Source organism: Montipora capricornis, chromosome 9 (assembly GCF_036669925.1).
Source record: "Montipora capricornis isolate CH-2021 chromosome 9, ASM3666992v2, whole genome shotgun sequence".
In the NCBI taxonomy this organism is placed as follows: domain Eukaryota; kingdom Metazoa; phylum Cnidaria; class Anthozoa; order Scleractinia; family Acroporidae; genus Montipora; species Montipora capricornis.
The window spans coordinates 28,684,201-28,694,200 of NC_090891.1; the positions used below are offsets into that span (position 1 = coordinate 28,684,201).

A 10,000-nucleotide genomic window follows, 5' to 3' on the forward strand; every position below is an offset into this window, starting at 1 on the left:
AAGGCTTTTTTGAACGGCAAAGTTCAAGCCTGGGTTCGTATTTAACCGCGGATTATTGTTAATTGGCTTTTGAAATGCTGGGCCCAGATGGCTTGATAGCACAGTGGTATCGCACAGCTCAGTGAAACCGCACGGTACGTCATTGCAGACTTCCAGTCCAAGCCTGGGTGTTTCGAAGTGTTTAAAATTGCTCGAGTCGTTTCAGCTGACAGCTATGATCTGTCATTTGAAACTGTTCTTGTCCGAATGTCCAATCATATTCATACTTTCCATCAGTACGACTACTATCTTAACACCCTCCCCACCCCCCGCCATTTTATTTACTTTGCTCCCAGCTCCATCTTTACATTCGTTACACTGTTACCTGTGAAAGCGATTCCCATTCAATCTTGTTTCTTGACTTTGGCGCACTTTGCACTGACTCTTCCTTTTTGATGAGCTTTCCATCCATATGATTTTCCTTGAAATTTAAAAACAAACATAAAAACTCACCGCCACTAAGCCTCTTTTTAGCTCCATCCAGTGACAGATTTTTCCTTTGGGAAAAATTGTTATCACTTCCTACTGATATTTTCCACAAGCCTCATCCAGTTATTTTTAATAATATAAAGGATACTTGGGTATCTGTAATACATAAAGAACAGTTTGTGGTGTGCTTGCCTTTTAGCGAGTGTATTAAAGTTGCCTGAGATCATCCCTTTTTTTTTTCTCCGTTTAGCGTCGTCCGACCGAGCCAAATTTTTGGCATTTTCCAAAAAAAAAAAATGCTAACGACGTTTTTAAGCCATTTTATGTTGCATAGGAGTTTCGGTGGTTGATCCTTTTTCCCACGCTGTCTTAATTTTGCAACAACCTTCTCCAACTTTTCTGCCATATTGATTTTGGGTTTACATCTTGTTGTTTTCATGGCTCCACAGCTATGATGCCTATGATGCCTGTGTGAAACGGTGTTTACACAGCCGGTGAATTATTTTTCGACTGATTTTCCCGCGACACCAGACCTTTCCAGCTAATGAGAAATTATTACCCATGGGATGAGAATGCCACTCCAGCCCCACGGCTCCGCAGTCCCTGATAAATACTGTGAACTTCAAAGGAAATCGGCTAAAAAACCTTCGAGCAAAGTGAAGGCTTCCTGTAGCCTCTTGCATAGTTTACTGCTGTCCTCGATACTATACATCAGCGAACACCATGGGGCAGGAACCCATAATCGTGACCCTACAACTCCAATACTAGGTCTATGTAACGGCATTTTTACAGATCAAGCTGTAAAAATCTTTAGACTGACGAGTTCTCAAATACGATTCGGATTCCTCGAGGGATCTTTAGCTCCCCCAATTTCAAGGAAAAAATAAAAACAAGACGTAAAACACCTGTCATTTTACGGTTGAGACACGTTTATTTTTGTGATAGTACACTGTACACTATGTCACCGGGTTGTAGGAGTTTAAGAGTTACTAGGGAGCTTAAGCACGCGCGTTTTTGAGACGCGGACGGCAACCGGAAGAGAATATTTCGCGTGCCAGGATAATGATGTCTCCCAGATTGTTATAATAATCGTCTCTCATGGAGAAAAGATACCTGGTAATGTAAATGTGGTTGTGTGAAGACAAATCAAAAGGGAAAACAGCTCACTTCCGGTTGCCGTCCGCGTCTCAAAAACGCGCGTGGTTAAGCTCCCTAGTGTAAGTCCGTGGTGACGTGCTTGAGTTTCAACAAAATGAGCTCCAAAATTGGCAAGAATTTGTGACGCTGATGAATAATAAAGCAGCTGCTATTTCCAAAACGATGGAATTACCTGGTGAAAAATAACCTAATCTACGAGGGAGTAAATTTTGGACTTTGCAGAAACAATGGTCAACCTCAAGAGATGGGCGATTGTGATCTTTGTGTTGAATTCGCACATTTCTTCTTCTTTAAAACACTTGAAAGAGAAAAAACCAAACTAACAAAACAAAAACCCGGTGGCTTGCCATCATTTTGACACAGACGTATCCTTTGTTTCGCGAGTAAACATGCAAGGTAACATGAAAACGGCGCCCGCTGAATTCGATGCCACTTTCGATTTTGCGATTTACTTGAGCAGCCAAAAGTACGATAGAAAAATTGAACGTAGCAAAAATCTCCCAAAATGTTTTTCGCCGATGGTAATTTTGTATATTCGCGGTTCAAAATTTATGTTGTTTTCACGTCGCAAATGTTGTTGCTGATGGCAAAAATTATATTTCATTCTCGATCGACACTTCCTGAAAACTTGCTTCTGCTCTTCCTAAAAACTGTGTATCAATATTTATTTACTTTTTCATCAACATTTTTTTTGTATAAAGCAGGCTAACAAAATCTGTACTTTGCTTAGTGCGCATCTTTGAGCGTTAAAATAAAATTTTTGGTGCTGAGTTTCTAACTCGGCAAGTCGTACATTTTGAGGTCACCCATTCAGATATTAACCCCGCTTGGCAGCGCTTAACTCCGGTACGAATTTGTCTTAAAAAGGTCTCACAAAACTCAGACACGCTTAAACTTGAGGTGCAAAGAAGGGAACTTGAAAATTGATTAACATGTTACCCTCGAAGCTAATGTAACTCGATTCCCTTTATTTTCTTCAGTCTTTCTGAGTTTAGTATTTTACTAGTAACCACATGTTTTTGCAGGGTCCGGCTATTTACATAAGACATCTACCATGACACTCCTGTGAGTTATGGTACCAAAACAATACCGTGTGCAATTAGAGCTACATATTACGAAAAGACAAACCTTGAATCTCTTGGAAAACAAAACGCATCTCAATTGACAATTATGGAATAAGGCGCTGTGTTCGTTACTGCATTTTCGAGATTTCAAAATTTTTGCGCGGTGCACATAAAAAAACGACATAACGGATAAATTTATCCATAAAATTCGTTAAAATTTATATAAGGCGTTCCTTTTCACGAACTTTACTCGACCTTTTTCATGTTCTATGTATTAGCTATGTTCTTAGCTCTGTCATCCTACCTTTGTATTGAGTTTTGTAATACCGTGTTTGAAAGGACATTCTGATGAACTGTTGCCGAAGTGGGATTTTCCCCGTGGAGTTTTTCCTAGGGTTTTTCCCCTTCCAACATCATTCACGATATTTCTTTTGGATACAGTTGCCATGATGCAACGGTGGTCGATCATAAGCAGCTAAATGCCTCCAATATGAAGTTTCCTGTCTTCCTTTATCTTTCGTAAGCGGTAAGCATTGAAACGTAAAGGCATTTCTGCAGGTAGTACCGGGAAGCATTGTGGTTTTGGTCACTTGAGATTAAAAATTTATTTGGAATGGGCCATTTCCGAGTTCATGTCTGCCTCCTCTTCAAAGCGAGTCTAAGTGCGAAGTTTTTGTGATGGTAATTAGTTCTACTTTACATATGAATGAAAACTAATTTTCATAACAAAAACTTCGCACGTAGACTCGCTTTGAAGAGGAGGCAGACATGAACTCGGAAATGGCCTATTGTTTTGTTTTCTGTCCGCTTTGGCAACGACAACTATGACAACGCCATAAAGCAGTAATATTATTGGTTAAAAAAGGAAAAATGATCGTGCCGCACGTGCTGCACGCATTTTTGTAAGCTTCTGCGGTCCTCTGATGGGTACCAACAAGCATAATCTTCGTTTTCTCAAGATTAAGTATTAGAAAATTAGCATGAAGCCAGCTTAGGACATCAGTTAGGCCACCAGTTAACTGAGCTTGAATTTCACTGACAGACTTGCTTGCAAAATAGATAAGTGTATCGGCAGCATAAAGTTCGACACTACAACCTTGAACCGCCAAGGGTAGTCATTTATGTAGATAATAGAGAGTAAAGGGCCGAGCACGCTACCCTGGGGGACCCCGAAAGGTATAGATTGGGGTTCAGACAAGGGCCCATTTACGCAAACACTTTGAGTGCGCGTGGTTAAATAGGACCTAAACCACTGGACAGCAGAGCGATTCATTCCTAGTACAGGTAACTTACCTAACATGATGCTCTGATCTAAGGTGTCAAAGGCCTTACTTAGGTTAATAGTCCTTTGTCAGTGTTTTAAAGCAGAGTGTTTGTCACGTGTGTGAGGCATGTGGATGTTGAGTGTAGTGGGCGGACGCCAGATTGGAGAGGAGAAAGAAGCTTATGCTCCTGTAAATAGTTGTAGACCACACGGTGGACATCCCGTTCAAGTATCGTGGAGAAGACGGGAAGTACTGAGATTGGCCGAAAGTTCTATGGATCCGATTTCGAGCCAGCTTTATGAACCGGCGTGACGATAGCATGTCCAATCAGCCGGTAGCGTTCCTTCATTGATCGTTCTGTTCATAAGTAGGGTTAGGGGTCTCGCCAGAGCTTCAGCCCCATCCTTTAGAAAGCCGCACAGGAATATCGGGTATACCAGATGATTTCTTGGAGTTCAGTGATTTCAGTTGTTCGTAAACAAAATGCACCGTTATTTGTGACAAACTAAATTGTGCACCTGTTAGTAGCTGAGGAGAGCAACTGGGTGGAATCACTGGCACTGGTAGAGTCTGCCGTAGATTTGCTATTATAGATTTAAAGAAGAACGCAAAGTTAGCAGAGATTAGCTTTGGATCTGTGATGACTTCACCGTCAATTTCCAGAGATTGAATTTGGCCAGCTTTAACATCACTTCCAATCGCAGACTTGATTTCATTCCATAATTTGCTAGAATGGTTCTTATTTTCTTGAATCAGGTTAGAAAAATACGCCCTTTTTGCCTCTTTGATGGTTACAGTTATCTTGTTTCTGATTGATCGATATTCTTGCCATTCATAAGATGATCCAGTCTTTTGTGCCTTTTTGTGATGAAAGTTTCGTTGAGTAATTAGCGCTCCTACTTGATCGGTCATCCAAGGGAGCGTGTTAAAACGAACTCTTCTTGTGCGCGTTGGTGCATGTCGATCAGCAATGGTGCCAAAAATGTCTTTAAAAGAAGACCACGCCTCATCGACCGTGAGAGAGGTGCTAATGAAATTTGGGACTGAGTAGTTCTTGTAACTCCGACATTTGATGGTTTTTATAGCGCCCCTCGACGATCTAACTTTCCTAATGATGTAAACAAGGGAATGATCGCTAATGGAGCATTCTAAAACACTAGAATCAGAGATTTTCCTTTGGTCGATCGTTCAAAAATCCTCGTCGGCTCTTTGATAAGCTGAATAAGTTGACAAGCTTTAAATAACGTGCACAGATTTTAAGTGTCAGAAGATATTTTCTTAGCGACTAGGTCACAGTTTAGATCGCCGAGTATGATTGTTTCTCTCCCCTCACCCCTCACTGTCGGAATAGTCAAGTAGGCTTTCAAACTTGCTAATAAAAATTTTCACCTCAACATTAGGCGGTCGATAAACCGAGGATACCAGGAATTTACTCCTGTTCGGGAAAGTAAATTCAAACCATAAAGCTTCAATATCAATCGAGCTTATATCTGTTCTTCGTCGTGCAACGAGCTTTGATTTATAGTAAATCGCAGTACCGCCGCCACGTTGGTCATCCTTGCGATCTTTCCGAACGAGATTGTAACCTACAATTGAAAGCTTGCCGTCGTGTCAAGGACCATTTAACCAAGTTTCATAAGACAGAATACGTGGAATGGATTGTCCTGTAGAAAAATCCTTAGTTCGTCGAGGTGTTTAGGTAGGCTCCTGATGTTGAGATGGCCAATCTTCAAGCCAGGCTTCTGCAAACTTGAGTTAATCCATCCAGGGTTAGGGGAGTCATCGCCTGAGAGGAGAATCAATATCATAGCAGTAGAGCTGTACTGAAGGAGTCTCATTGCCCTAAGTGCCTTTAGTCTTGGTTGAAAACGGCCGTTGCTGCTATGAGAGCGAAGTGAACGGAGTTTCAGAATATAATTTGGAGCCCTTGTCGTTGCTAATTCTATGCTAAGGTGTACATCAACGACTCCAAAGTCTTCGTTGTTAGTTCGGAGCAAAAGGCTCTTCTTCCTTTCTCAGGTTAGTGATCTAGAGGAAGCCCAGAGGCTCCCATAGGAAGCGGCGTCCATGCGGTCAGGGTGCTTACAAGAGCAATAAACTCCTTCAACACTTACTTTCCCAGCTCAAGAAACCTGTTCAAGCCTAAAGTCCTGGCAAAAGTGTCACGTGATGGCATATGCCGTGTAGGATCATCAGTGGCAGTCAGTAAGTTTTTAAGGCCTATTTACTTGCATAATAAGATTTTTACTTTTAAAGAAAACTGAATCTCTTGGCGGGTGACGATGGGTTAAGGGATGCATAGGGTTCAAAGTGGAAGCTATGGCGTTTGCCATGAACGGAGCAAGACCATTTACGCCGACAACTTCCGAAAGAAAACAACCTTACTTTGCAGCCGTTGTTACTTGCTGGCTTCTCTGTTCAGCCATCCGCTAGGCTCGTATTTACCACCAAAAAGGGACAATAAATATGTGTGCCCGCCCCAAGGTTAATACCGAACGATTTATGACATTTTATTATGTAAATAGACTGATTTTCAAGCACAAGATAATGTAGTTTCTACGTAGTTTTTATATCATGCATTTGCAGTTTAACTAGTTTGGCTTGGAAACAGAAATTTTGACTAATATTTTTAAAAACAACGGGGTTGGCATGAAGTTTATTCCTTCGTGCCACGTGAAAATCGAAAGGCAATGTATCTACCACTTTTCACGTATGTGGTACGTTGTATATTAAGCGCGCATGAAAAAACAAACTATGATTTATACGTTAAAGAAAGAACACCGATAGCATGAAAAAAAAGGCGTCATGCCTGGGAGATGGAGATCTTATAACCCCTTACCCAGAAGGAGCCTCTCGTATTCCCGCGGGTTAGTTGTAAGAAGGGGACTGGGGTTGAGCTTGGATCTCATGTCCGGCTTGAAAAAGGACGGATTGTCATGCCGGGCATGTGCTTCAAATCCGTATTAGGGATTTCATGCCGGGGCATGTAAGTCAGCTCTTTATAGCAATTTCATGCGTAGAATAATTTTAAGGAATCCACGTGCACAAGCGACTTGTTCAGAGCGTTGAGGTATTGTGGTTTAATTTGACCCAATTAGGAGTGTCCTGTTGATGATTCAAGAACCCTAAAAAGTACATTTTATTTACTACAATAGATGCAAAGATGTAGTGTATCAAAATGATGTACGGGTAGCCCTCTCTCTGCTAGCTACTTCGAGTGCTAGACGATGAGCTCAACGGTAAATTACAAAAAGAAAAGTTCACATAAATTGATCTTGGCCAATCTTCTTTCAGCTTTACCGTCGATTATTGCACACCGATAATATATCTTCAACATCGATCCCCATAAAAACGACTCATAGTCTCATACAAGCTTTTTTCAATTTATTCGATTATCCATTATTTGAGGACAAGCTGTTTTGAATTCCAATATTGCTGCTTCTTAGAAAACAACGGTTATAGCATTATTTTTTTGCGAACGATTTCTTTGAATAATTTGTCATCAGTTTCATTGTTAACATGATTTCCTTCTTTTCAAATTTATTTTCTGAGTGAGTGGAGTACCCACTCAACAATAACTTGATGGGCCTTTATCAACCTGTCACGGTATTCTGTACTTGTTCTTGGATAAGAGTGAACAATTTAAGCTTCCATTTCATCTCTTTGAAAGTCAAGAAATATTGAAGTCAGTGTACTCTTACATCTCCTCAGATTCACAAATCACTTTCACACCGACTTCAACAAGCCTTCTGTTTTCAAAAAAGAAAAGAAAAGAAAATAATTAGTTAATTAGTGTACATTTTGTTTGCGTGCTTTAAAAGCAATATCAGACTTGTGACCAGTGCAGAGTCGTCAAAAATGGCTATTTCCCCGCAGAAATCTGGCTGTTGCCGACGTTGTCTTTGTCGCCGCTGAAAACACCCCTCGAAATTGCTTGCCGCCTGGAAGAATCCAAGACGTTTTCCCAGATAAGAAAGGCTTAGTGCGCAAGGTCTAAGTTAAAGTCAAGTCAGCTGTTCTGGAGCGCCCAATAGACAAACTTGTTTTACTTGTTGAGGAAGGAGCAAAGAACATTTACCCTATAGTTAAGAAATTTCAAGCATTCGTATGAAGAACTTTGATTATTTTTCTTGTGGACAGCGTACGAAATTTATAGACTTAGGTTAAAGGAATTTCAGTTTCCGCTTAGATCTTACTTCAATTAATAGTTTAAGTGCCACGGACCACGCACTTAGGGGCCGGTATGTAAGATCTAGTAAAACGTGTTAATAGGCCATTTCCGAGTTCAAACCTGCCTCATCTTCATAGCGAGTCTAAGTGCGAAGTTTTTCTTATGAAAATTAGTTTTCATTCATATGTAAAGTAGAACTAATTACCATTACAAAAACTTCGCACTTAGCCTCGCTTTGAAAAGGAGGCAGACATGAACTCGGAAATGGCCTATTGGGTTCCCTTTAATGTTTCGTTTTCAATGTCATTTACACTTGTACTCCCCCTCGTTAGCTGTTCTTGTTCTTTATTGTCCCCTTACTGTCATTTACACCTTTTTTGGCGTTCCATTCTAGCACGTATTTTTATAGATCTGTCTCGTATATAAGTCCAAAGTTTTGCATGTTGTTTTTTGGCCTCCTTCCATCAGTTGTAGTTGCACTAGTCGCAGTAAGTCGCAGTAAATCGGTCCTAGTGATCAGTAGTGTCTGGTTTCAGTTACCACAGCTTTCCAGAATTCGTAACAATGTAAGTATAATCGTCTGAGTTTTGGCCATTTCGTTATTACGTGCACAGCATTCAAGTTTTTATTCATATTGTATTTTGCAGTTTCAACCCGCATCTTCCACATCGCCAATAAATTGTTTCCCTTCTTTTTTATTTCGCCTTGAGGTTTTGTGGAGTCTAAATTGCTACGAGCTTTGAGGTCCGCTTATGGCAGTTACAATCTGTGTCAAATGATGGCAAGATACCGGGGTTTTTTTTTTTTTTTTTGCTAGTTTTCTTTTTCTTTCACGTGTTATAAAGTTTGAGAAGAAATGTGCGAATTCAACCAAGAGATTATAAAGGTAAGAGAAGTAATCCCACATACTGGCCCTATTCCCATCGTAATTCCTCTTAGGTTATTTTTAGATGTTATCAATTTTCCCGCGGATAATGTTACCGCGCGCGTTACGTGGAAGTTTCGTGGAGGAGGGAAAGTGCAGCAAATTCTGTACGATGCCACTCTCCGTTTTCAAAATTGAGTTTCATGGCCTGATAAAATTCATTGTCTGCAAGATACAGTTTTCAAACATACATCCTTGGAATTGCTTAACTGTCTAGTTTACAGTGATACCAATTTGAAGAACTTCCAATCTATCAAACCGTGTTAAATAATTTTGACAGATGCAGATACGTTTACCTTGGTTGCATTGCGTTACTTGTCCATTTTAGTGCGCACTTTCTCACCGTCTACAAAATTCTGTCCCTTACAAAACTCGTCCGTGTCAAGATGCAGTTTGCAATCATATATCATGGAAATCGGTTAACTGTATAATTCACTCTGATACCAATTTTACGATTTCCTAATGTAGGAAACCGTGTTAAATAATTTTGAAAGAGGGAGCTATGTTTTACGCGTGCGTTGCAAATTGACTTCAATCCGATCTTACGGTTTTAAAAATTTTTATCGCGGGGTCAATTAAAATTTTCCTGTCATGTGTGGTACTGTTTGAAAGCGTTAGCTGTCTAATTTATGAATATCATAGAATTAAGTCACCGTAGTTTAAGTCCGCTAAGAAAATCGAGAACGCGTTGACAAGTCAGGAATATGTTACTTGGTGACTGTAGTCCCGCGATATTTCATTGTGTACAAAATTCTGTCGCCTATAAAACTCGTTACTTTCAAAATAAAAGATGCAAAGATATATCATTCAAATCGCTTAACTGTGTTGTTTACAGTGACACCAATTTCAACACTGTCCAATGTACGAAACCGAGTTTAATAATTTTGAAAGATGCAGGTATATTTAACATGCGTGCTTTGCAAATTGACTTCCATCCGATACCACGTGT

At 40.2% G+C, this 10,000-nt stretch overlaps 1 protein-coding gene across 1 annotated transcript in view; it reads right to left on the reverse strand.

Moving 5' to 3' along the window:
• LOC138015599 (uncharacterized) overlaps positions 1–3,249 on the reverse strand; it is a 6,399-nt gene extending 3,150 nt beyond the window's left edge. Inside the window, exons 1-2 of the mRNA XM_068862681.1 lie at positions 2,995–3,249; positions 365–460 (exon numbers count right to left, since the gene is read on the reverse strand). Coding sequence (XP_068718782.1) covers positions 365–460; positions 2,995–3,159 — 261 coding nt within the window. The 5' untranslated portion in view covers positions 3,160–3,249. The remainder of the gene's footprint in view (positions 1–364; positions 461–2,994) is intronic.
• Between the last annotated feature and the right edge of the window lie 6,751 nt (positions 3,250–10,000).